Source organism: Astatotilapia calliptera, chromosome 13 (assembly GCF_964374335.1).
Source record: "Astatotilapia calliptera chromosome 13, fAstCal68.1, whole genome shotgun sequence".
Lineage (NCBI taxonomy): Eukaryota > Metazoa > Chordata > Actinopteri > Cichliformes > Cichlidae > Astatotilapia > Astatotilapia calliptera.
In genome coordinates this window covers 3453292-3481257 of record NC_137434.1, presented here as the reverse complement: position 1 = coordinate 3481257, position 27966 = coordinate 3453292, and the positions used below count along the sequence as shown (strand labels likewise).

Below are 27966 nucleotides of genomic sequence, written 5' to 3'. Positions count from 1 at the left end.
CCCTATTCAAAGGCTCACCACAGCAAGTAGGTTGGACCTGATGGTCTTCCTGATGCAAAAGGATTTGTTTGTTAGATGAGCGTGGAAACCACCACACTGTATAATTATGACTTTTTGAAAAAGCATGTGTGGCTGTATGTGGGTAAAAAACTGAGCATGAACTCACTGCTTAGGATGTATGGGTTCATATGACATGTGCCCAACAACTAGACTGTCACATCACCCATATTATCATCTCAGAAAGTTTAAGATTTACCCCGGACTACTTCAAAGCTACAACATGACCAAAAAACTGATCTGGTTATAATAATTTAAAAAAATCCCACTTCTTCTCAAGTCCCTCAGGACCACCAGCATGCCTCTGGGACACAATTCTCCATTTTTGACTTGAGTTTACAGTGCTCCCTCCTCAAACACTGTAAGGGTTCCTCCTGAGTAGTGGACACAGTTATAAACATCTATTTCATTTATTTGCTTAAATGAACAAAGTTTTGCGCATTACAGTTGCCATTTTCACTCAGTCATAATACAAAGCCTTATCCTGTTGCCTTCAGTGAGCTGCAGGTACAGTAAACATGCACATGAATACAGATTCCCCTTTGAGGACATACATATTGTAAACAGTGTTTCTAAACAGCATTTAATTTAATCAGGCACAAACGATTTGTGTTCATTAGCCATCAGTGTTTTAGTGTTTCAACAGGTGGGCTGCTCAAGGTGAGTGACAGTCAGATATGATCAAAGGTAGAACTGGACTAGCGCAGCCTTACGACACACAGGAAATGAGCACAGATGACTCTGTTTGGACTCTGTCCTCGGTGACATGCTGCACGGCCAGATATCGTTGAAGCTCAGAAACAAATCGCAGGACTCTAATCGACTTAAAAAAAAGAGCCCTTCAATGCTTCAAGGGTGCTGGATAATCTTAAACATAGCTGTACAGAGTGTATATTGAAAGTGCTGTTATGAGCCACACATCAGATTCAAGGTATTGATTTGATCTTTTCTCTTTTGCCTTCAGTGGCTGCGAGCGCTGCACTCCAGCAGGCAGAGCTTCAACATTGTTTTTGGAGAGTGTCCTTACTGCAGTAAGGTATGTGTGTGCCTCACAGTGTGACTGACAGCTGCCTTCAGAAAGCCCTCAATAGACATTCAGCTTATTAATTAGCATGCCTCTATACATCCTGTAGCCTTTTCTTCTGCCACTGCGCTTTCAACAATGTGCTGCATTCATACACTTTGACTGAAGCTACTCCTCGTCTGATAAAGGAGTAAGCGTGTGATACTGCGTGTCTGTGAATGCAGCTCGCCACCGATTCAAAGTCAAAGACGGTTTTATTCGAGCGTGTGAGTTGCAGTCAGAAACGAGAGCCCCCTTCATCTTTTTATCATAAAGAAATCTTTCATCGCATGTTTACCTTTACAGAACATCTAATAGGCAGAATAAACTGAGGCTTGTCCTTCTATTTCAGCCCATCACTGTGAAAATGGCAGCCCAGAAGTCCTGATGAGAGGCTTTGTGTTCCCGGCTGCTCCATCTCCACTTTGGGAAGGAGCTTTGAAAGGAGCTGTTAAAACTCGTCGATCCATTAGCTCCTCAAAGGGGCTTCAATGTACTTTGGCAAACTCTGACAACAGCAAGCAGTAAAAGAAAGGCGCCCAGAAAGAGGAACCAGGACGTCAGCCATTCACTCCATTGGGGACCGGCTTCAGGACTTGAGTTTTTGGGAACAGACTCTTCCCATTTACCCAAAGCATCTCTGTAGTAGAGCTGGCTATCCCAGTACTTTGGATGGCTGTACACCGCTCTCTGGTGTGTGTGTGTTTGCCTGTCCATGTCACGGTTTGCTCGCTCTTCTTTTCTCCTTTGTGGGAAGACTCGGCGCTCCATTCTCGCTGAGATCAGGGGCACGTCATCTGTTTTGCTGCTTGTCCTTGTGGGGTTACGTTTCTGTTAAAGAAGGTAATTCAAGTGTGTGCACTTTGAAGCATTTAGGTGTCAACTTTCAATTCTGCTTTTTCTTTGTAACCTTTAGAAATCTGGAGGAACAACCTAACTGAAGAGTCTACAGCACATCGTAAAGATTTAGTCAGGTGTAAATAGTTGTTTTGTAGCCTTTAGTGTAAAACAGGTTCAAACTGCCCAAGCTGTGGCCTCACACCTGTTTGGGTTGAGCTCTGGGCTTTACTGGAGGACTTCTGAGATCACGTGCAGCAATGGGTTTGGGCCTTTCTTCCTCTTCCTCACTGTCAATGTCTTCATAACTGCACACAGGCCTTTGCCTCGGGGACCTTCTGACAGCAGGGAGAACTTCTTCCTTCTATATTCAAACAAATAAAAGGCAGTTTGACCAATCAGGAACTTGATCATTTATTTGACAGTGAAATTTAGTATTTTAAACAGCCACAGCTCTCAGGTGCATTACAGGTAGAGGGATGAACACATCAAAGTACAACATCTAATGGCAAACGCACAAGAACCCAGGGTGCTGTGTTGTCTGCACTGTTCCACCACTGATTTTTAGCTGTGGGTAACCCCTGCCTGTCCAGATTCATAATAAAACAAAAACACTAGCCTAATTATTCTTCATCTTCATAACGTGCTCATAGTGGAATCCATAGGGGACAAAATCCACTAACCAACCAATCGAGGCAGCAGTGAACAGCTCCTGTTTTATGAGGTAAAATGACTGTTTTTGTCAGTGGAGGCTGGTGGAGTGTAATGGCTTGTCTGACAGCAGGTAAAGCAGTAAGAATGTTCTAATGTTGGCGTCTACTTAAACCCATATTGGTTCTTTGAGGTGTGTAAAATCTGTGCCTGATGACTGTGTCCACAGCAGCGTGAGGTTTTAGATTCAGGCTCTTGTCTGTGTGGGAGATCACTTCAAAGAAACCAAATTATAACCTGCTGAGTGAAAACAGTTTACCCACGTATTACTTTTAACACAGAAATATACAACACAGTTCTGCAGCTCCTGACTGAGAAACCAACTGCTTTTATGCATGACCTGCAATATTACACATCGTACGTCTCCTGCTGATCACTCTGTTTTAACAAAGTGCCTGTGACAGATATTTGAATGTCATTCTGTCTAAAAATACTAATTTTTGATCCATTTTGTGTAAATCTTCCAGTGTTTCACCTTGAATATATTACATGAGAAGTTTGTAACTTCATTTTTCAGATTTCTTTTTAATGCAGTGTGTTTTGTGTGCAAAGGTCTTAAAAGTAGCACAAAGGCTGAAAAATGCTGGACAGTAATTTACTCAGTTTGGATGCCTTGTGGTGTTCATGTCATCTTGTACACACAGAGGTGCAACATCAGGTCAGTCAAAGCTGACCTCATCATTAGGTTAACTCCGGCTTCAGCTCTGATCTTTCTTTTAGACACTTTAGCAGGAAGCAGAAATGTCACACAGTAAACTGTTACACAAGCTTCTGAACCCTTCTGATTTAATATTCCAGTGTATTTCAAATCTAGTTTCAAAGTTATTTTTGTATTTACAAGAGATGTTAAAATGGGACTCGGGTTATGTTGTCTCAGCATACTGTTGCATAAAGGGTGACAGTTAAGGTGTTTGAGGCCTTACCTGTTCTGACAGAGGTTTATTGATGGGTGGTCCTCTGATGTAGCCAGCTGGCACTGCTTTGGACTTTGCGCCTTCATGGACTTCATCATGGTCCTGTAGAGGTGCAGCTTTGGCTCTAGAGACTCCGCTCGCTCCTCCTGCTTTCTGCTGACGGAAACAAAAAACAGTTTTATTATCTCTGTGATGGCTGATGTGAGGCCGACACGACTGCTTTCTAACTGACCTCATTTCAGTCACAACATTATCTGCGAGCTTATTTCTCCTCCTTTAATGCAACGCAGCTGGAGGATAGATTGGGTCAGATATGAGATCCTGCCTTCTTCAGTGTACGAAGCTATACAGTGCAATTTAGTTCAGTGTTCTGCGTTTACTTCACCGTGTGTCACCTGCTAGCAGGAGAGCTAACATAGCATTAGCTGACGCTAGACAAGCATCAGCAGTTTGTCTCAGATGAAGGTAAGGCTTTCACTGTCCACTTCCTCATCTCAGCTACTGACTCTCAGTTTGTTTCTTTTACTGGACTGTTACTGTTGTCAAGTCCAAAATAAATACTCAAACTCAATACCAATATCCAGGAGAATACACAGTCACATTTTTCATGTTACACATAGGCAGAACTGATAATATTTGCTGCCTGATGCAAGCACCAACATTATCACTACAAAAGTTGCTGCTGAGTCCAGATTCTGTGTGAAGCCTCAGTCTAAAGGCCATTTCCTCTGAACATGCTTTGCTCCTATGTCTTTTAATGTCACGTGAAATCTCTTTACCCCATAAGCCCATCTTTGAACTGTCTTCCTTAAATAAAACTTTGCCTCACTACAAAACTATAATCCTCCATAAAATAATTCCATATTTATCCAACACTAGTGGCAAATGATTGTGTGAACATACCCATTCAGTGGCCTTTATCTCAGCTGACATTTACTCTCCTCACTAAACCGCCTGTAAATGGCCACTTCTGTTTAACTAGGGATCAAACTGGCCAGCACTTTAGCATGGAAATTAAATGACACAAGGAGAGGAGAGGAAATCAGGAGCATAATTGGAGACACCCTGTGCTCTGTAGTGTGTGTCATCAACTCCTTCAAATTGGGCCGTTGATAGTAGGGGGGGTCAAGAAGTTATTCTGTTAAATTGAGGCAGAATCGCAGCCCTCCAGCTTCAGACCTGACCACCTCTAGTTCACATGCTCGTTGGGGCAGGTTAGCCCTCCCTTTCACTGCTGTCACAATTTAGCACTCAGGGTTAAGAGACTGAGCTGGGGAAATGAGGATCTTTGTGGCCAAACACTTAAGTAGTTGAATGTTGACTGAATGGTAAAATTCTGTCAATTATCACCAGTCTTAGATCTAATTTTTTTGGTGTATTCTCAGCTTCTGTGTCATAGTGGTTATTCTCCGATGCACGAGAAACATTTTAAGGAGGGCCAGTCAATGGTGAGAGTAATCAGACCATCACATCACAAAGATTCCCACTGGGGTTAAAGCCAGCAGTCTGTGGTGGTGAATCATACTTTCATAATCTGCCTGACGAATCCTGGCGTTGTCATCTTGGAATACGCCTGTGCCTGTGAAGTGACCACACCCGCTGAGAAAGTGAGCTGCTATAGACAGATGTCCAACTGAGCCAACATTTCAGTAAGAAGCCAAATACCTACTGGAGGATGAAGGTGGGTTCACAGGATTTCAGTGCATAAAGGAAAAGATGTCAGTGGTGCCAAATTTTTTCCACACCATCTCACAGGTTTTGAGTCCTCACCTTTTCCTTGGCTCGAGGATCTTTGGTGGGCGATTCCCCTGCAGCTCCCTGTGGCTTGGACAAATCAAGTCCTCCCCTGACAGCACTGCCCCACAGGTTTTTAAGATACTGGTAATCGGGCTTCTCTTGGTAGCCCAGTTTGTTCACATAAAGGAGGAATTTGGCCACCTCATCTGAAGACAGGAGCAGAGTGGACATCAAGAATCAGATATGTTAAGTGATACTGATTTGATTAAATCTGGTTGGATTTTTACAAAGTTACTATTCCAGAAAGTGTGCATCTTCAGAAAATGAAGCACCCTGTATATTTTTGAGTGTGTGTGTCTATGTGTGTGGTGGTATCTCTCCGCAGAGGAGATCAAGCGAGCACGTGGCTAAGGACCTGCATGTGTGGAAGTGTCATACTCAGTCAGTCCTGATGCATCACACACTGGCCAGGTGACATGTCTGGCACATACTGCAGTAGCACGGTGACACACACACACACAGGGTTGATGCATACCCCAGCTCTTATCTGTGGCGGGCAGCCGGGCTTTGTCAGCAGAGGAGAATCTAGTCCCAACCATACATCACACACCGAGCCATAGCACAGGTGTGACCTCTCCTTATAAAGAGGAGAGATAAAACACGACTAACTTTGAAAGGCATGTCAATGGGACAGCTGTTTAATTGCTACAAAGTTATTCTGGAGCTTCAGGTGAGAGAAAAGGAGACAGTGTTTTATTCTGGGTGGGACATTTTCATGTAGCCTGGACTGTCACAGCCTCGTCTCTTCTTATAATCCAGTTTAAAGATTGTCTTCACTTCAGGCATTTTTAAGCCAAACTAAGTTTAGCCTCTTCATTGAGCTCAGCAAATAACCACACAGCTACACCAAGTTTGTGTGTCACGCGTCATCATTTTCACCCAGCTAGCAAAGGATTTTGCACTCTTTGCATTATTAACGTACTGGAATCTTAATTTACGATGGGAATCTAAGGTCACAACACCAAACTGTAAATATTCGGCCATGCCGCTTAATCTTTGAAGTCAGGAGTATAAAGTCAAGCAGTTAGCCACACAATTTGCCTACACAGTGCGTAAAAGTCACCCACACCGTGCTGACTCAGTTCTTGGATCAGATTCCAAGCAGCATGTGGAAGAATACAGAAACACCTGTAGAGTTGGGCTGTAGCTATATTCCATTAGACCTGAACTTGCCTTCAGTATATCTCTATAATTAAAAAAATCTTTGAAATAGTCCATTTGTAGAGAAAATATAAGTAATGACATCATTCTAATGACTAGAAAAGTCGTCATCTTAGATATGTTGTTTCTACATTAACACGTACTGATTTAAAAAAATAAAGAAGTGCTGCTCTGTCTAATCTTGTATTCTTATTAACAGAGACTCTCAGTAAACCCAGAGCCCAAAAGAAGATTTTTCTCTTCCCCTCCAAAGGCTTGTAGTTTTACTTTCAAATTCTCTCGTTAACCTGAGAAGTGGAGAACAAGTTCGCTAACCTGAAGATGCCCTTTGGCCTTGGCTTACCTGTGCTGGCTCCGCTCACTGACAGCTGCTGGACTGAATGTGGCAGATTATCCATCAGTCTGAGAGAAGAAGTGAAAACAGAAGAGGTGAGAACAGAAAAGATCTGAGAGATGGACTCGGGCAGAGCAGAAGAACGAGTTGAAATGAAGCCAAAGCACACAACATTAGTTTTTCTCACTCTGACATCAACTACACACACTCAACATAATTATTAGGAGTAGATTATGTATGCAACACTGCTGTGGAGTACATTCCATATATATCTAGCCTCATATCAGACAGAGCTGTTAAGTCATTACACTCTTATTTGCACTTGTAGTATTTGTTTCTTTTTCATTAAATTTAAAAAGAATTAATGGAAACTTTAAAAGACCATAAAAACCTGGAGAACTATTGCTGAAGACCTCATTAAAAATTACAAGAAAGTCTTGTCTTATAGAAAGCTCACCCAGAGATAAGGAAATTCTGGGTGGCTCAAGACTTTTGCACAGTACTGAAGCAGAGGAGACTTGGCAGCCACCCTAGCATGAATCCAAGCTCCAATCAAAATGAATGAGAGCTCCATAACTCTAAAAGCACACAGTAAAATCTGCCCTCCGGTATAACTTCAACAACAGACAAGAAAACTTATCCTGTTTAATGAAATGCGCTCAAGCAGTGTCCTGTAAGCGAAACAGACTCAAAGCTTTGATATAATTTTACCACTCCTTAAACCAGACAGGTGGACTGGGTGATGTCTGGGTGGACATCATTAAAACAGACTACACCTATGCTATGCTGCACATGCTTCTTTAAGGCAGAAACAGGAAGAAAGGTAGTAACGATTTATAGTTATGTTAATAAGTGAAATTCCAGTATCAGAATGTGTGTGTGTGGTACTATATGTTGTACTGTTAGAGCAACAGATGCTGCAATGCAATTATTATAATTTAATTTCACTACAGAAATCTGCGACATCAGTCAACAGCTTTTCATGGCAATAAAGAGACTAATCCAGAAAAAAAGATGTTTAAAATCTTCCACCCTTCTGTAGAGAGTACCCGGATACACGGTCAGTCTCAGTTACTCCCTACCTGGTCTTTGCCTCCTGGACCTGAGTTGGATTTTTGAGGACGTCGTCCCAAGGCAGAGACCCACATAACCAGTGAAGGAGACAGAAACCCAAAATTTGGAGGTCACCACGTCTAGATGCCGCTGTAGAGGAAGAAAAATGAGATGATGGTGACGGTGCAGTACTGCTAGCATAATTCTATAAAGACAATTTAAAGAAGACAATGAAAAAGTAGAAGCACGTAAGTCCGTAGTTAGAAAATATTGCTGTTTGTTGTTCAATCAAATAGTTGGGGTTTTTTTTCCTGTAGCATAGCCGAGGTTGGACACAAGTACTCTTAAATTTTGAGGTTAAAGCTAACACAGTAGAAATCAATCAAAAAGGCTGAAGCACAGATACTAATTCTTACACTGTGTCATCTCTCAGTGGGTTATTTTGTTTGGCCAAACAGGATGGAAACTTATCAAGACAAGAAAGTGTATATCAACTAGATTCCTCTTTTCAATTACAGTCTCTATGTGAGATTGAATACTGTGTTATACCATCATGATGACTTTTTGGTGGGTGGGTTCAGCTTCTACTTCCAAATGGACTTGTGTAGCTTCCCACACTTACTATGATTAAAAAACCCTTCTGGAGGATTCCTGCTGACTTATTTGGTCATTTTTTCTTTAGGATCTTTAAATGAGAAAAAAAAAAAAAAACCTGTGCGTCATCCAGACACTCAAAGTAAAACTTCAATGACTGGTTGTAACACACATCTCAGTTCAAATCACTACCACATGTTACAGAAGTCAACAGTAGTGTACTGCTGACCCCATCTGTGCTCTTCCAGTCTGCTAACAGAAACATTGTTTTGTTTTTTTTAAATGGTGGAACTGATTTCACTTTAGTCTGAAACTGGTGGGAAAGTGAAAGGCAGATCACAGGCTCTCTATATAAAAGTCTGTATTTAAAAGATGGACACAGCCACCATGACATCACCCAATTGGTTTCGGACTCCACATCTTTAAGCACCAACACTAGTGGTTTGACTGCAACATGTTGGTTTTTTGAAGCCAAAAGTGACACATGGTCAATCAGTGGGACATAACAGACTGATTACTAGAATATATTCATCAAAACTAAAGGACAAGCTTCCAGGAAATATTGTTTGTCTGATAGACTGCTTAACTACAGACACGAGAGCACAATCCAGTGAAGTGACTTAAATTAGCAGAGTTGAAACCCTGCAGGGGGCACAGCCGGCTGTGTCGGCACACCTGATAACTCCAAGGTGAGACATGAAAACGATTTAAAAGCTCGTACCCTCAACAGTTGTTATCAAGGAGGAACCAATCTAAAGAGTACAAAATATGTGTCTCACACCAGACTGTAAAAATGCTTTACATTGCTGGTAAGCTCGGCATTTAAACATTGGAGTCTGTGGGGACTGACTCCGTGTTCAAGCGTGCCTCAGATGGCTGTCAGAGGAACTGGAGTTCTGGCGCTTCCACACTTCATTTTTTAGATGGGCGATCGTGGCTCAAGAGTTGGGAGTTCACCTTGTAATCGGAAGGTTGCCGGTTCGAGCCCCGGCTCGGACGGTCTCGGTCGTTGTGTCCTTGGGCAAGACACTTCACCCGTTGCCTACTGGTGGTGGTGGTCAGAGGGCCCGGTGGCGCCAGTGTCCGGCAGCCTCGCCTCTGTCAGTGCGCCCCAGGGCGGCTGTGGCTTGCCATCACCAGTGTGTGAATGGGTGGATGACTGGATATGTAAAGCGCTTTGGGGTCCTTTAAAGCGCTATATAAATACAGGCCATTTACCATTTTCCCAAAGGAAAAAGTACTGTAGCTTACTGGGGTATATTAGACTTAATAGTTACTATATACAGTAATGGACTTCTGTACATTTTACATCAGATTAAAACTTTGGGTGTAAGATTCGGATAATTATTTATTAAAAGCAACACATTTTAAATGAGAATAAGAAAGAAAAGTATGTTTCTGTGCCCCCTTTTCCCTGTTCATGCCCTATCGGCCCCCCTGGCTGAACTTTGCTAGATCCGCCCCTGCACGGTTACCAGCCGTCAGCTACGTAGAAAAAGATCCTGGTGTAGAAAGTAATATTAAATAAATTCTAACAACAGCTTATCAAGCTTAAACGTGCTGCTGTTGTTCAGCCGCTGGTTTCCTCTTTCTGGCGCGAAGTGGGCGATAAACAAACAAGAGAGACGGACTCGCGACAGAAAAGCCGATCAGCTGATCATTGATCAGTTTGACGATTGAAGTAGCAGCAGGAGAGGGCGAGGCAGTCGCTCCATATATCTGTTGTTAAGCTTAATGCAGGAATGCTTTACAAACATTCAGAGATGAACTTACACACTTGTTTTACTTCTCTCTGAGAGAACTTCCTCGGAGATGAAATGCCAGATTTCAGGCTACAAATACACACAGCCGCTCTATCACATGAGCACACTGCTCCGACGTGCTACGGTTATGAGCCGAGTTACGCCATGTCGCAAGTTTTTTGATGTGCTTTTTTGATATTTAATGGATCGGATTACATTTTTTATTTCCCTCCGATATCCGATCCAGTAATTTACGTCAGTATCGGACTGATACGTAATATCGGATCAGTCCATCTCTACTATAGAGTACAATTAGAGTGGATCAGTTGCTGACTTTAAAGAACTATTGTTCTCAATATGTGCCTTAGACCTAAGAGTCCTGTAATCAGCCATCTCAGCACTGTAAATATCCCAACACAAAAAAAGTTTCCACAAACCATAACCAGGGATCTGAACGGCACAAGTTGATGTTAGGGAACTAAATAGATTTTACAAGTGTGGCTTCCCATGTACTAAAGCAGTGGTGTCAAACTCAAATACACAGTGGGCCAAAATTCAAAACTGGAACAAAGTCGCGGGCTAACACTAATATTTATTGAAAAACAAAATCTTCCTCCAGATATAAGAATGAATCTTTTCTTATGGACTCAAACAAGTGTTGCTAAAAAACTTAATATTGAACAAGCAAAGCTTAATACTAAACGATATATATATTAGCTGTATAATACCAGTAGGCCAGCTCTAATAGTAATTTGGTATGGCTTCGCGGGCCAAATGTAATTAGGCTGCGGGCCAAATTTGGCCCGCGGGCCAGAGTTTGACACCTATGTACTAAAGCTTCTTTAAGAACAAGTCCAGACTGTGTTTGTGTCTTATTGTGGTTGTGTGTGTGACTGCATGAGTCTACATTAATGTGTGAGGTCTATCAATATTTAGCGACCAAGTCCATCCAGAGGGGTCGAGCCCAAGGGTTTTAGCAGCTCAATACTGTAACAGCCGCCACACGTCTCGGGAGAAATTACCTATCGACTGACTCCATCAGAGGGGAGAAATCTCCTCCCTGAGTCGCAGCCAGCATTGATCCTCTCCAGCCAATAGTCTGGTCTAAGGAAGAAAGCGTGGTCACTGGCACAGAAGACCACATTATGTGGGATGGGAGGGCAGTAATCTGACAACATGCAAATTCTTGAAATGTAAGTATTCAAATGTACGAATGCAAGGTTACATCTTCAAGATGAAGATGGGCACAGATCACCTATAAGTACTAAACATTTCAAGGAAACATTGTTGTGTCTGAGTCAGAAACTGCAAGGCTAACATAGAATACTAAAGTGGACCCAGCAGGAAGTCTAAATAATCAGTGAGGCTGGTCAGAACAGGAGTAGTGGTGAAAGACTGGATGTATAGAAAGGGGGTTGAGAAAAGAGGTGTTAGATAATGCCTCCCACCCAACAGCATGTGCCGTTTCTATGGAGTATTTAAGAAAAGATTATATGGATATACCACACACACACACACACACACACACACACACACACACACACACACACACACACACACACACACACACACACACACACACATATTAGGAGTACAACGATACTCGTATCGATATTGAACCGTTCGATACAGTGCTTTCGGTTCGGTACGCATATGTATCGAACAATACAACATTTTTTATTTATTTTATCAACTTTTCTTCTGACGATGCAGTCTTTGTTGAGCGCTCAGTGGATCTGCGTTCAACTACTCTGCCTAGGCTGCACTATCGAGTGCAGATCCACTGAGCGCAGCGCAAGCTAGCAAGACAGAAGCTAAGCTTGTTGCAACATGGCAACTGCCTCAATGCTACCCGAAATTGAACCTCCCCCACTCTCATTCAGATCTGGCGTTTGGAACTATCTTGGTTTTCATGTGAAGTATGACCCTGATGGACAAAAGTAAAACAGTATGTCGGATGTGTCACGCAATGCTCAATTTGTGGGAACTAGTGCGTTAGCGCAGTTAGCTTGTTAACGTGTTGACGCCGTCCAGCCCCAAGCACGGGGCGATCCGCGGTAACTTGTTAACGGAGATTTGCCGTGTTATGGCATTAATGTCATTTTAACGAGATTAGCGCTGACAGCACTACTGGGAACACAACGAGTATCACTGCACATTTACACCGACATCATCCTAGTGCAAAGACAAGTGGAAGCAGACAAAAACAACAAGCACGCATGCTACAAACTTTACCCGAGTCATTTAGACAGCCGTTTGGCCGCGTTAGCACACGAGTCTCCTTATGGGGACCCGATCTGTTTAATATGTTGTTGAATATAGCCCAGAAGAAGCGTATAGTATAGCTTTTATTTTGGAAAGAGCCATTTCTCTGTAATAAACTCTCTTTTCCAAAGATGAGTGATTTCTCAATCAGATAGATTTATTTTTTTATTTTGTTGTTTCAGCAACATTACATTTAAAAACTGTACTTTTGAGTTAAAATATATATTTATAATTTTAATAAATGACAAATTGAAAAGGCATGAACATTTTTTTTGTAGCGAAAAAATATCGAACCGTGACACCAAAGTATCGAACCGAACCGTGAATTTTGTGTATCGTTGGACCCCTAATAAAAAAAAAAAAATTATAATAATATTATATATATATAGGAGGCAGATACCGTCTTTTCCACCTGTTTTGATATTTTTCAAACCTTAATGTTTGAGTGCTTGAGAACAGGTTCAAAGAAAGTGCACTCTGACAGCCTAATCTAGCAGCAGCTGACTCTGGTTTACACAAATGTTCCAGTCTCAATAAATTTGAGATTTATTGAGATACACACCCTGTGTACGGGTAGTCTCAGTCTATAGGCTGTATAATACCTTTTGAAAACCCCGGGAACTACTCTGATAGCTACCCAACTGTCTTTATTGATGTATACTAAGGTGTCAAAACTTGTCATTAAGGGTAAAGGGAAAGTTAACAAATTTCATCTTCATGGGGGAAAGGGTTAAAGAGTTCAGAATTTAAAATATTTTTTCACACATGATTTCATTTTTAATTTAGTCTTTGTTAAAATAAGCAAACCTGGGAAAGACGGGATATATTATAAAGTCCTAAATAAAGATGACTTCAATGACTTAAAATGGTAGAACCAGTCCTGAATAACATCTTTAATGGCTACTTTTTAAACAAAACAGATATGCACAAAGCCACAGAGAAAACAGAAGAAAGAGCAATCCAACATTTAAGAAACTGTCGTCATGTGCCACGCTTCATCTCAACAACTCTGATAACAAGAGTTAGATGCGTTTGCCCTTGTGGGTGTAAAGTGTGCATTAAGTCAGTGTTACACTGAGGCTGCCTATTGTTGTAAATAATTACACAGCCCTCCATAGATACCAGGAGCCAGCTGAAAGGGAATAAAGATGAAAAATACATGTGATACTGACACTAGAAATAAGTGTTGCAACTTCCAGAGTGCTATAATAGATTAACAATTAAAAAGACAACAGCTACAGTAAGTGCTGCAGACCTTTGTGTATTCTGTTATCGCAGTTCAAAATAGCATTTTGTGTGTCTGCTCCTCTGTATTCATGTAAGCATTTCCCCTCATACTGTCCTCAACAGCACAAGACAGAACAGAGACAGCTGCATCTGAGTACATACCATCACATATAAACACTTACTCAACGGAAGATTGGACACAACATAAATACGCAAGTATCGTGCATACGTAGCATTCTTGGCATACACATGCATTCTCTACATGCTTTAGACAGGGAGGTGAGGAAGTGATGCTGTTGTTGTCAATTATCTCCTATTGTTATTCAGATTCTCTAAAGCACGCTGCGGTGTCACACTCTTAACCCTTCTGCTTCACAGTCTTGTCTTTCAGAGACGGTCTTCTGTCTGCCGACCGCCCACCGAATGGCGGTAATTACACTTTTTAACTCCAAGTTCATAGGCCGGCACTCGCGTTGCGAGTTCACCAAAGCTCACCATGGTAACCTGTCAACATCTTTGTGGGGATTGTTGCCATCAGGGCATAGAAGGGTCAAGCTCTTAAACTATATCTCCAAGAGCAGTCACATGTACTCTAACACTTACCGGTCCAGCTAAGCAGGTATTAAATATAACAATATCTAGAATGTTAAGCATGTCGAATTTTTGTGTAGCTCAGGCACCAGTCAAAAAAAAAACAAAAAACAAAAAACAAAAAAACAAAACTTTTTTATTGCTGTTGGCTCTAAGAGTCGCTTGATGTTGTCACTTTACGTTTTTTCGGAGAAATCAAGTTTAACGAAGCGGAAACACCAAAAAATTAGTCCAACTTGGAAGTGCCCAAAAATGCAGTTCTTGGAGAGGTTGTTTGAGACTGGCGACAAAAATCGAGTCCAGTGTAAAATGTCAAACCACACACCATTAAAAAGCATGTTTACAGCCTGGTACAAGAAGTGGCTTTGGCTTCTATGGATAGTTTCTTCCTTCAATAAACAGCTATAGACTATGTGCAACTTAGCATATGCTACTTCCGGTGGGGAAACTCCTGTAGGGCGCTTTGTTTCCAGTGTGATATTCGTGTCTTGTTTACGGTCGGGTTTTCCAAAAAAAGTCAACCAAATGGACGAATCAAGCAGCGATTTACATTTCTCAAGTTGTCTTGGGCATTTACCGAATATATCTGTAGATGATGTTCGTCGACTTGTCGATATTTTTCCCTCGTGCCTCAGAGCAAAAGAGAGAAAGGATTGAAATTTCTCAGTATTTGTATATAGAGTTCCCTCATTTATCGCGGATGTTATGTTCTAAAAATAACCAGGGATAGGTGTTTAAACACTCTCAAAGTTCAAAGCTTTGTAAAAAAAAACAACAAAAAAAACAAAAAAAACAAAGGCCATTATAGAATGAAACCAAAGATCAAAACCTGTTTTCAGTCCCAAACATTTATTTGAGAAATAAACCTACAGTATATTTGTTTTCCTATAAATAATAATGACAGATTTTAGAACTAATGAATTTAACTTTAAGCTTAATTGCTTAAATTAAGCTTAATGCACCTTATAATCCGGTGCGCGGTATGGTTAAAAAAAATAAATAAATAAAAAATACGGTAACTGCTACCTTCCTTTAGCATGTCCAGAAGTCCAACTTTTTGTGCGACGGTTAGCATCTTCCTCTGCCTTTTGGGTGCTACCGCAGGTGCCTTTGATGGTGCAAAACATTTCATCGACATTTTTGTGTTTGTTGGGGAGAAAACTTACAAACATACAGTACAGCACTTCAGAGTCACATTGCTAGTGATCGATGTAGCGATTCTGTACTGTACAGGAGAGCACGGCTGGGGCTTCCTCCTGGTGGGACATGCCCGGAAAACCTCGCCCAGAAGGCGCCCAGGAGGCATCCTTGTCAGATGCCCGAACCACCTCAACTGGCTCCTTTCGATGTGGAGGAGCAGCGGCTCTACTCTGAGCCCCTCCCGAATGGCCGAATTTCTCACCCTATCTCTAAGGGAGAGGCCAGCCATTAACGCAGCTTAGTAACCAAGCTTGCTAGCACTTGCTGAAAACTCAAGACATCTTATTTAGATTAACAGGTGAGATGCACGAGTCGAGAAATCAATGAGAGAATTAACCGTCTCTATATCTAGCTTTTCTTTACAGTCTCTGGTCCTGATATGTGACCAGTTAATTATTCTTTGGATTTCTTTTCTAACAATTAAGTACCTGAAAAGTTTGTAAGTACCAAACTAGAATGTGTGTTAAACTGTGTCTTGATTTTAAAAAAAAGCAAAAAAAAAAAAAAAAAAAAAAAAAAAAAGCTTAAAGACAAAATATTATCAAGAAAGTTAATAAGTAATTTGCTTGCCAGATACCAACTAAAAGAAAAGAAAAATGTGGGAAAAAAACAGTATCTTTCTTTCTTCTGCGCCTTCTTTTCCCTCTTCTAAACATTTTACAGTTGACATGCTTTTCATGTGATAGGTTTTGCTGACAGGACACAATCTGAACCTCTTTCAATTATCGATTATGCTGATAGAAACTCTCCCATGGAGATTAGGCAGTCTGAGCCATGCTAACTCACAATATTGAACCGGTGGGTAGTGGAGTTGGTCGGTGTGGAGCTCACAGGGGTTATCTGTGACTTGCTCTAACCAAACATCAAAGCCCTTAATTAATGGGGGGATGAAAACACGATGCAGGTTATGACTTTAGCTAATTAGGGAATTGTTAAACAGAGATGGTGCTGGGGAATTCAGCAGGGGCCGCGGATGGAGAATCGATGGTCAATGAGGAAAGGGAGCAGGTAGGCAATTTGCCAGTTAATGTGTTCCCAATACCAGCAAGGAAGCCAGACAGTGCTCAAGTGGACACTACTTTACATCTATTGATAAAGACGGAAAGAATAGACATTATAGTAGCCTTAGTAAAGATAACGTAAAGCACTTTGTGAATTTTGAACACCTTTCATTCTAAGTTGTAAAATCTGACATACTTAATCAAGTTAATGTCTCTGTTCTGGTAGTTTGCATTAGAAGACCATATCTGAAAGTTAAAATGAGGTAGGGGGCATTTTTCAGTCTCTGTTCATTTTACTGTCAGTATCATGGAAACTTTCCTCATTATTTTAATGAAAAATACATCTAATAACAACAACAACAACAACAACACAAATAATGCGACTACTACTACTAATAATAATAATACACTGTGGCCAGTAAAAACAAAATACATTTGTAATCAGTTTTTTTGATCAGTTTCAGGAGCACTAAAATATGATATCAATGATGTAATCTAGAGAAACGCTGATATGTAGCATTCACCTACATATTAGCAGACGAACGCTACATCTGCTAATATGTCAGAACTATTTTTAACTAACTAAGAGTATTTTTTACTAACACATTAAGTAGCTCAATCTAATTTTCAATAATGCAACTTTGTTCATGTTTAACTGTGTTTCCATCACAGAAATGAGGGTGGTATGATTCAGGTATGATCGTTTTAGCCTCTATAAGAAGTCCCTGATCAGAATGTTGTTCGTTGGTCAAGCAAGCAATGCGTTTTAAGCCCATGTTTGCAGAGAATCAGATACAATAGGAATTTGGAGCATCAGACTTTTGATGCATCAGTGGACTAATTTGCTTAATCTTCTCAGGGCTTTGGCCCTGCTGTGGAAACAATTCACAGGACATTACACGGCAATTGGCAAAGTGAGGAAGATTGTTTCGAATCATCATAAGCTTCAGAAACTTTGCTGTAGGTGTGCAAGTGCGGACCACTTTAATTAATACTGACACAATTGCCCCTGTAATAAGCAGGGGTGTCTTCTTATAGCAATTTAAGTACCTGGTGGTATCTTATTTATCCAATTTCCATTTAAGTAGGCCAGTAATAATTATAATCTGGACTTAAGTTGAAGATCATCAAGCAAAGATGTGTGGAAAATGGTTGAGAATTAAATTTGTACAGGACTGCTGACTGTTAAGTGAACTGAACACTTAACGAGACAGAATGAGCCCCTTTGAATGTTGTACTCCATAAAAGTTACTGACCAAAACAAAGATGTATGGAGGCAAATGGACTGTGCAAATGTATGGTGAAGCTTTATTTAGCTTACCTACAAACAAGTTGTGTGGGTCATATATTCCATTGTGTGTAATTTACCAAGCACGTAAACCAACCATTAATATCCTGACATAAAATTTGAACATTTAGACAGGTTTTTATTTTCTGTTATGTTTAACTATTTAAAAAGTCAAGTGCTTACAGAGTCCTTTGTGGGCATCGATGCTGGTGTATTCGATGGTTCCATTATGGCCCTTCTTGGGGTTTTCCTTGTATTCTTTGTGGACTCCATCAGGGCAGTATCTGTAGGACAGCCCATAGTCTGCAAGGTAGACCTATAGTTCCCAACAGGACAGAAAAAAAAAAATAGTCTTCCCATCTTAAAGATACATGTGAGTTTGTGCGACGTCAACAGTTGCAGGAAAAAATTGTGAAACCTTTGAAATGTTTTTCATTTCTGCATAAGCATTGCAATTGTCTCAAAATTAAGCAAAGCAGGAAAAGAAAAGCTGATTAAACTAAGTGAAAATAGTGGAGTTGATATACAGGGGGAAAACATCCATTACCATATATCTGCTTTCAACAGATAAGGTACAGTTTTTCCATTCTCCAAACATGACACTCTCTTTCAAACAGCTTTCTGGCTTTTCATCAATATCTTTAGCAAATTGCAGACAGCAGCAGTGACTTGAGAACAGTACTTTCACCTTCCAGTCATGACATGGATTATTTTATATTCTCCCAATGATAGACTTGGGTATCCTATAGATCCCTCTTCTTTAAAAAAAAGAAAAAGAAAGGGCACCTCCTGAAAACTGTCAGACATTCACTAAAAACAGACTTTTCCCTTCTCACAGATATTTAATATTGGGTCATTGTGCTATGTTCGGATCTGCTGGAGCCAGTCGTCTAGCTTGGGGGTCACCACACTGAACACTCCGATTACCATTGTCACCACTGTTGCTTTCACCCTCCACATCTTCTCGAGCTCTTCTCTGAGCCCTTGGTACTTCTCCAGTTTCTCGAGTTCCTTCTTCCTGATGTTGCTGTCATTCTGTATCGCTACGTCTATTGTTATGGCCGTCAACCTCCGCTTGTCTACCACCACTATATCCGGTTGGTTAGCCATCACCATTTTGTCTGTCTGTATCTGGAAGTCCCACAGGATCTTAGCTTGGGTGATCTTCTTGACCACCCTTGGGGGTGTCTCCCATTTTGACCTTGGGACTTCCAGGCCATACTTGGCACAGATGTTTCTGTATACTATGCCGGCCACTTGGTTATGGTGTTCCCCGTTTGTTAGCATCTTGCCCCCTGCTGTTATGTGCTGGATTGTCTCAGGGGCATCTTTACACAGCCTGCATCCGGCTTCTTGCCTGGTGTGACCCCAGCCTCTATGGATCTTGCGCTCAGACCTTCTTCCTGTGCTGCCATGATTAGTGCCTCTGTGCCGTCTTTCAGTTCAGCTTTGTCCAGCCACTGGTGGATTTCTGGATATCAGCCACCTCCTCTATCTGCCGGTGGTACATACCGTATAGCGCCCTGTCCTTCCATGATTGTTCCTCTTCTGCTCCTCTTTCTTGAGGTTCTGCTACCTGAGGTATTCACTGAGCATGCAGCCAGTTGTGGCCATCTTCCTTATGTTCTCGTGGATGTTCGTTGTCTCACTGTGGTACTGACACACACTAGCCCTTGGCCTCCTTCCTCCCGCTTTCCTAGCGGCCTCTTCGTGGTTCCCATTTGCCTGTGGGATTCCCAGGTACTTGTATCTGTCGTCAATGTCTGCAATGTTGCCTTCTGCTAGATGAAATTGTTTAACTGAATCCTCTGCATCTTTTTTATAACTTTAATGAAACAGATGTTGTTTTGGGTTATATTTAAGATCAATGCAGTTTAAAGAAAATCAGCGGGTTTTATTCTCTCCTGTAACTGTACCAGGGATCTGCAGTGGACTGACCTGTTCAGGGTCCCTGTAACCCAGCATGAGGTTGGCAGCTTTAATGTCAGCATGGACGTACTCATTCTCATGTATGTACTCCAGTATATCCACCTGGCACAAGAATCAAAAGCATACAAAACAAGAATTTTATAGGCAGACAGTAATGCAGTAAAACGAACGTTTTGGTAAAACGGGGTCATAATTTGACAAACTGGCCTTTAACTGTGTCATTGATAGGCGATCAGGCTGCCTCAGCTTATTTATACTGGTATTATTGAACAGGTCAAAATATGATAATTATCTCACCAGTCTCTGTCCAAGCTGGAGAACAGTGGTCTTCTTCAGTTGGCCTCCACTGGACTCACAAGCTTTCTGAAGGTCACTTCCCAGTCGATCCATGACCATGAAACGATACCTGAGTGAGAGAAGAAAAGCTCAAACTCTTGTCCTAATTCTGACATAACACAACACCAGATTTACTAACGACCCACACCGAAACTGTACTTTGTATAAAAGACTATGACAGGATGTTTTATTTAAAACAGTGGAACAAAATGCCAAATAACTGACGCTTTTCATAAGATTCACAAACAAGAGTCATAATATAGCAAACAAAGATGAAAAATCAAATAAAAATAAAAAAAATCAGAGAAAACCACAGAAAAAATCTAATACTGACAGTGATGTGAAAAACACCCCAACACGTTTTGACTAAAAGCAGATATTCTATTGGAAATAATTACTACAGTTGCCTTAATTCTAAGGCTAGATGGTTGAAATCTGATATTAAAGCAGATGACAGAGCTTTTAAGAAAGCACACGCAACCTCCCCTTCTTAAAATCAGTTTATCTGATTGATTTTGTTTGTTTTTTTTAAACTTTGGTTGTTATACATGTGGATTTCACACTGGTGCATACATCCATCCATCCATCCATCCATCTTCATCCGCTTTGTCCGGGGCCGGGTCGCGGGGGCAGCAGCCTAAGCAAAGAGGCCCAGACCTCCCTCTCCCCAGCCACCTCCTCCAGCTTATCCGGGGGAATACCAAGGCGTTCCCAGGCCAGCCGAGAGATATAATCTCTCCAGCGTGTCCTGGGTCTTCCCCGGGGCCTCCTCCCGGTGGGACATGCCTGGAACACCTCACCCAGGAGGCGCCCAGGGGCCATCCTTGTCAGATGCCCGAACCACCTCAGCTGGCTCCTTTCGATGTGGAGCAGCAGCTGCTCTACTCTGAGCCCCTCCCGGATGGCCGAACTTCTCACCCTATCTCTAAGGGAGAGGCCAGCCACCCTTCGGAGGAAGCTCATTTCTGCCGCTTGTATCCGCGATCTCGTTCTTTCGGTCACTACCCACAGCTCGTGGCCATAGGTGAGGGTAGGGATGTAGATCGACCGGTAAATTGAGAGCTTCGCTTTTACACTCAGCTCCCTCTTCACCACGACGGACCGGTGCAGCGTCCGCATTACTGCAGCTGCAGCCCCAATCCGTCTGTCGATCTCCGGCTCCCTTCTCCCATCACTCGCGAACAAGACCCCGAGATACTTGAACTCCTCCACTTGGGGCAGGAACTCATCCCCGACCCGGAGTGGGCACTCCACCCTTTTCCGGCTGAGAACCATGGCCTCAGATTTGGAGGTGCTGATCCTCATTCCCGCTGCTTCACACTCAGCTGCGAACCGTTCCAGTGCGAGCTGGAGGCCCTCACCCGATGAAGCCAACAGAACCACATCATCTGCAAAAATCAGAGATGAGATTCTGAGGCCACCAAAGTGAAAGCCCTCCGCCACTTGGCTGCGCCTAGAAATCCTGTCCATAAAAATTATGAACAGAACCGGAGACAAAGGGCAGCCCTGGCGGAGCCCATCACCCACCAGGAACGAGTCCGACTTATTGCCGGCAATGCGAACCAAGCTCTTGCAACGGTTGTATAGGGATCGAATGGCCCGTAGCAATGGGCCAGACACCCCATATTCCCGCAACACCTCCCACAGGACACCCCGAGGGACACGGTCGAATGCCTTCTCCAAGTCCACAAAACACATGTAGACTGGTTGGGCAAACTCCCATGCACCCCCTCAAGTATCCTGGAGAGGATAAAGAGCTGGTCCAGTGTTCCGCGACCAGGACGAAAACCGCATTGTTCCTCCTGTATCAGAGGTTCAACTAACGGACGAACTCTCCTTTCCAGCACCCTGGCATAGACTTTCCCAGGGAGGCTGAGGAGTGTGATCCCCCTGTAGTTGGAACACACCCTCCGGTCCCCTTTCTTAAAGATGGGGACCACCACCCCTGGTGCATACAATTTACTTGATATATGACAGCACAAATAAATACTGATGTCCACTTTACTCATGTACAGAACACGAACAAAAGCCAGCTTGGCCTGGTTTCAAAAACCCCAGAGCTCCTTTTCCTTTACGTTCCAAATATTTTACCATTTTTAAGTTCTGCCCAAAGAGTCTACTTTAGAGCAAACTTCATGGAGCTAAATGATGAAAAAAAATGACAGAACACAAACATGCTCCGTTTGTGTTTTGATGCATCTTCTGGTTAGATTAAGGCTATAATGCAGCCATATGCAGTGAAAATAAATTTTTTTCAGTTATGCTTTATATTAAGGTTCTTGTAATAAGCATTAAGTCAAGAGGCAATTAATCTTTTTTATAAGTTATTAATATGTGTTAATAATCTATATCAATGTCAATATACGTCTCTAATTAGCTTCATGTAGACAGTGCACACATCATGAATAGATGCATGGAAAGGCAGAGAGAAAAAAATAGCTTCAAAACTGACACGAAGACCTGATCTGGTTTTCATAACTGAATGTAAAATATCATATTTACAGTTGTTATGTTACATTCGGTTATGAAACCAGACCCCCCCCCCCCCACACACACACACACACACACACACTTACTTTTATTTATTTTTTTTAAGGAAAACATAAAATAATACCAAATGTGTCAATTTCTACAAAATACTACACTCATTCCAGTTAGGACAGCTGCATTATTAAATTTAATAACATTAGAAACACGCTGCTCTTTCTTCCTGCTTTTTTTTACATTTATGAATCTAAACACAGCATTGTTCAAGTTATTTTCTCTTTGCTTAAAATTTGGTGGCTGCAAAAAAAACAAAACAATCATAGCAACCTATGAGTTAATCAAACCTATTAGTGTTGACTGTGTCAATACCTGAGGTTATTATACTCTGCAATTCCTGACCCCCAGTACGTCGGGATGCCCAGGAAGTCCAGCTTCTTGCTTCTCTTCCATTTTTGCACTGGAACAAGTTTAGGAAAAATCACAGGTATGCATCTACACATCTACACAGGTGCTAACATGGAGCTATTGTGTCTGAACAAAAAAAAAAACAAAACAAAAACTGAGCTCTAGGAAAAGTAGGCAAATGTTTTGCCAAAAAAGAAAAAAGAAAAAGAAAAAAAGATTTGTCCTTGTAAGTGTAAGAACGTGTGCATACAAATATCAATCTTATTGGGACTACAAATACACACACACACACACACACAGGCCCCAGACAAAGCAGTGGGCCTGGCTCAGGGCTTGATGGCGGCTGGCCTGACTGGCTCTCAACCAGGCTGGCAGGTGGTCAGGGGCTCAGTGGAGGCCCGAGCATCATTACGTGTGAGTAGCTTCCTCTCCAAACGAAGGCGTTGGAGAGCTCAGACAAGCACGGAGAGTGGGGCCCAACTGCCACTGAGGTGCATGTTTGCTTTGGCTTATTATTAATTACTGAGCAGCACTCAGCAAAGCCTCTGAGTCTGCAGCCACTTCATCAGTCAAACGCTCTTGTGCTCCAGCAAGCTGCCGGGACACTGGACGGGTGGTGCTACTCACTGCTCTCGGGTTTGGCTGCCCTCTGGTAGAACTTGAGCTCCGAGAACAGGGAGCCATTCTCCTGGTACTCCTGCATGTATGAGCACACAGTATTAGCACAGTGCAGCTTTAACCAGTGACCATGCAAAAGTTAATTGTCTGTGTCTAATTCCAAAAGGTAAAATTGTGAAAAAAATTTGTGTCTCGGCCAGTGAGCATCATGTCACTTACATGCCTGTTTCAATGCTTTGTTTCCTGGTTGTTTATGTTATTATTCCTTATGTATCGGGAGAAATCATAAAAATACCTGGATGACACATGAATGTTGTCTAACTTTAGTCTCGTGAACCCATGTGAACAGCCCCGTGCAACTCTAAATGCTTTTTCTTTTTTTTAGCTCAAGTCCATGCCCAAACTTATGTTAACTGCAATTGTCACTGCGAAGATCTTTTAGAACTACTTCACACAGTTACACATACAATAACACTGCTAGCTGACAAATAGAATTAGAATAATAGCATTAGCTTAATTTAGCATCACAGCATAATAATTAATTGACTACTGATTGATTACTTGACTTATTGAGCTTGCTTAAGAGAGGGATTAGTTATTGTTATATCTCAAATTAAACAGCTGACAGTAAAACATCAAACAATATTTTCTTCTTCCCATTTATTTCACTGGAACATCAGGAAGCAGCAAGAAAATTTAGCATGTATAGGACTGGTTCAGAACCCAGAGTCAGACCCTGACGAAACGGCAGAAGTAGAGCCATGTAACATGAGGTGTACGGACAGAACCTTCTCATCCAGGTGAAAGGGGATGAGATGAAAATAAAGAAACCGTAAAAACTAGTATTTGTGATTGACTGTTTCCTAACTGGAAGCACACACCTCCTAAACTGTTGGTGTCGTTGAGAGTTTGCAATGCAACCAGCAGAGATTTCAGGAAGTTACTGCTCCCAGCCAAGACACAGTCCAGGACATAAGCCCTTTTAAAACCAAAATGTGTCAATATTTAAGCTCTGACTTTGGTTGGGATTTAATTGAATTTACTGTGCATTTTTTCTGTACGGCACATAGACAAACAGGCATTAATTAGACATCTCTGATTCCTGTTTCAGGTTTCAGAGCATCTTGGGGACACTAGTAAGTAAAGTAAGTAAAATTTTATTTATATAGCACCTTTCAAGATAAAAATCACAAAGTGCTTCACAGAAGCTAAAACCTAAAAATAAAAATCAACCAAAAGCAAGTTTAAAAAGATGAGTTTTTAGCTGCTTTTTTTTTTTTTTTTTTAAAAAGCGAGACCACGGAGTCCACAGATCTCAGGCTCAAAAGGAGAGAGTTCCACAATCTGGGGGCCACAGTTACAAAAGCTTTGTCGCCTTTTGTTTTCAGCCTCGTGTTTTAGGCTGAAGACACTAATTCAAGTCCAAAGCATTTCTGCTTGCAAGTAAACAAAGAATGTGGCTTATGGCCTGTGCATTATTTTAGCATCTTTATTGAAGGGATAAACAGATAAAGATGCTGTCACCAAAGTTTTGTTCCCTTCACTATAGTCCAATAACTGGCACAAAAAGACACACGTGTGACAACTTCCAAGCAAGAAGAACATGTGGATTCCATCAAAGGCCATTCTGTTAACACTAAACATTACTTCTTGTGCAAAGTTGGAGGAATCATCACACCGACTTTGGTTGCACTTTGCTCTCATGTTTATTTTTGGTCCATGTGAGAAAGTCAGGTGATATTTGGTGAAATAGAAAATGAAAAAAAGAGGAAACGTCATTTTGCTGTATAACAGTCTAGTCATTTAATATCAATAACCACAGTTACACCTGCTTTCTACTGCCAGCAGCATAGTGCAGCCACATTCAAGTATCACAGCATTAACGTGTCCCTGAAGGTGGACAGGTCAGCTGTGCGTGCAACATATGTACTCACCACTTTGATGACAAAGTCAGTGTCTGTTCCAACAGGTCTGTCAATGTCCTTGGAGGCTGAAACATAACAGAAGACAGAATGAAGACGAGACAACATAATTCATGGATGAGAGCAGGCCTCTTGGATCTTAAAAATATATCCAAGGCCAGAAGGAAATGTATACGAGTGTTTTCATCACTGGATTTGTGCATGTAAGCAGTTATCTGTTTGGAAATAAAAAGATCTATACATATTAGAGGGACTGAAAAGTCAGTTTATAACAAGCATCAACATTTATGTTCCAGCGGTGCCTGTGCACCTAAAAGCTTGCCACTGAATTTTTTTACAATCCTGGCAGTTTCATGGAATATTAGGATATTACTTTAAATAAGATTTTGCATAAAATTTTATTTATTTAATATTTTTGCATAGATAAGCAATTATATTGGTTTACAATGAGGCATTCTGTCAGAAGTAAAACAAATAAAAACATTTTAATTTCATCAAGAAATACAACATAAAGAAAAGAAAATTACACAATAAAAATCTGAAACATTAATAAATGTTGCGGTTTGTCAGCATATGACTTCATCCTCAATCTGTGTTTCCTGTCCTTGAAGGTAGCACAGTCTACTGCCACTGGGAGGACCATATTACCCTCCAGTCACGCAAGAGAATATGGTGGTTGCCTGTATGGAATGAGCATGTGATCTCGTTGCCTTTGAAAAGGTTGTTTTGAAGATGGCGACCAGGTTTATGACCACTCACATTCAGTTGCCATCTTGTTGGTGCATTTTAAGACCGAGATACAACAGCAATAAGAATCACCCTGTTATAAGTTTGTTACTGAATATGGTCAAGTTGACAATTACATGCAATCTGTCTGTGACAATACAGCAATTAGCTGTGAAAAATCAACAACAATCACAAATCTGTTCGTCCTCAGTCAGTCTTTGCGGAAATTCAAAGACTCATTTTGGGCTCAAGTGCAATACACTGGCAGACTGTAGAGAGCAAGGGACAGGCCATCTACCTGCAGAGCGCATCTGCTGTCAGATTGAGGTAGTGTCCAAAGTATGTGATACAGCTGGTCTGTGGACAACTCTTGCGTGGAAAAAAGCAGTTATAACATACAAAGGCTTGAAGTGAAACCATTGTTAAAAAAAAAAAAACGAAAAAAAGGATCCACTACAGCAACTTGCTTTCTGTGCCTTTCATACTGTATTGTTTAAACTTTAATGATTTTTCAAGCTTTTTCTAGAAATGGAATGAGAGAAGCATGTCACCCACAGCTATGTGTTGCTGGGCTTCTGGGGGACTGCACCTCCATGGTTGAAAACCCCCTCCATAGGTGAATACCCATGAAGTGAATGATAAAGCATAAAACAGGGGTAGGCAACTCCAGGCCTCGAGTGCCGGTGTCCTGCAGGTTTTAGATGTGTCCTTGATCCAACACAGCTGATTCAAATGGCAAAATTACCTGGAGTTGCCTACCCCTGGCATAAAACAAGCTTTCGTGTGTGGGCATGTGTAGGTTTGTCATCTGACACGTTGCTCCTTACCAAGATAGATCAGTCCAAAGCCACCTTGCCCGATGATTTTCCCCAGCCTCCATTTCTTCTTATCAGTGTCTATTAGTATGAAGCCTCCTGGAAGAGGTTTGGGTAGCACCGGTTTTCGTGGAGGTGCCATAAAAACTGAGACTGTTTAAAAAAAAAAAAATTATATATATGAAAACATGTAACGCCCTGAAACCACAGAACGCTGTATGCCTATGAGGAAAAGGAATCAGGGCTGTTTATGGACTTACTCAAGAGCTCTGGAAAACCTCCAAGGGAGTTAATGACGCACTCACACGAGGCTGAAGCAGTTACTGAAAAACAAAACTAAAACAGCGAGTGTAACTGACCATTATTAAAGTATAGTTCTATATTTCACAAGTACTTAGCACAATATACACATAAAACGTTAACGACTCACTGACTGTGTTTATCACATGGAGTTTTTGGTCAGCTTGAATGTTTGCTATGACCAACGGCTATCTAACAGTAGTAGAAACAGTTAGCTAATAACACAAGAACCCTAATAAAAAATGGAATGACAGCTGAATACAGCACAACGCAAGACCGATAAAAACACTACAGTGTTGGCTAAAAGTTACTGGCAGAACTGCTCTGCAAAGACATTTACTGTTAGAAAACTTAATTAGCAACCTGCTAAACTCAGCTAATGAGAAGTTCTTCAGTATGACTCACGGGCTGAAATGTTCAGTAACCGCCGAGATGAAGAAAAGCCGCACGTCGTCCCTTGGGATTCTTAACTAAGAACACACCGATAAGTAATTTGAACTACGCTTTCCTCGCTGGGTTCCAGCACAAACTGCTGCCCTGTAAATTGGAAACAGAAACAAACCCCTTTTCACTTCCTGAACATTATCCCTCCC

At 41.5% G+C, this 27966-nt stretch overlaps 2 protein-coding genes across 8 annotated transcripts in view; one reads left to right on the top strand and one right to left on the bottom strand.

The window, feature by feature from the left end:
• fancl (FA complementation group L) overlaps positions 1 to 2355 on the top strand; it is a 38154-nt gene extending 35799 nt beyond the window's left edge. Inside the window, exons 13-14 of the mRNA XM_026190660.2 lie at positions 1022 to 1093; positions 1473 to 2355. Of these exons, the coding sequence (XP_026046445.1) occupies positions 1022 to 1093; positions 1473 to 1508 (108 nt within the window). The 3' untranslated portion in view covers positions 1509 to 2355. The remainder of the gene's footprint in view (positions 1 to 1021; positions 1094 to 1472) is intronic.
• Positions 452 to 27966, bottom strand: LOC113035239 (serine/threonine-protein kinase VRK1-like). 7 transcript variants are annotated; one of them, XM_026190656.2, is made up of 16 exons: positions 27779 to 27931; positions 27334 to 27409; positions 27086 to 27226; positions 25545 to 25600; positions 23620 to 23689; positions 22957 to 23044; positions 20062 to 20170; positions 19774 to 19866; positions 18019 to 18151; positions 7957 to 8077; positions 6884 to 6942; positions 5353 to 5525; positions 5108 to 5161; positions 3592 to 3735; positions 2163 to 2321; positions 452 to 1951 (listed from the first exon to the last, which is right to left on the bottom strand). In XM_026190656.2, exons 3-16 carry the CDS (start codon positions 27213 to 27215, stop codon positions 1598 to 1600), a joined length of 1743 nt encoding a protein of 580 aa, XP_026046441.2. In that variant the 5' UTR covers positions 27216 to 27226; positions 27334 to 27409; positions 27779 to 27931; the 3' UTR covers positions 452 to 1597. The 7 variants fall into 7 exon arrangements, with proteins under 7 accessions (XP_026046441.2, XP_080144439.1, XP_026046444.2 ...); XM_080288313.1 differs by having other exon boundaries at positions 27737 to 27907; XM_026190659.2 differs by lacking the exon at positions 5108 to 5161 and having other exon boundaries at positions 27779 to 27966.

Excerpts from the sequence above, each read along its gene's own strand:
- LOC113035239 (XM_026190656.2), bottom strand. The coding sequence starts at position 27,215 with ATGGCACCTCCACGAAAACCGGTGCTACCCAAACCTCTTCCAGGAGGC. Across the intron at positions 23,045-23,619 it reads GGCAGCCAAACCCGAGAGCA|TGCAAAAATGGAAGAGAAGC; the intron begins GTGAGTAGCACC and ends AACTTGTTCCAG. Across the intron at positions 8,078-18,018 it reads CGATGCCCACAAAGGACTCT|CGGCATCTAGACGTGGTGAC; the intron begins GTAAGCACTTGA and ends CTTCCTCTACAG.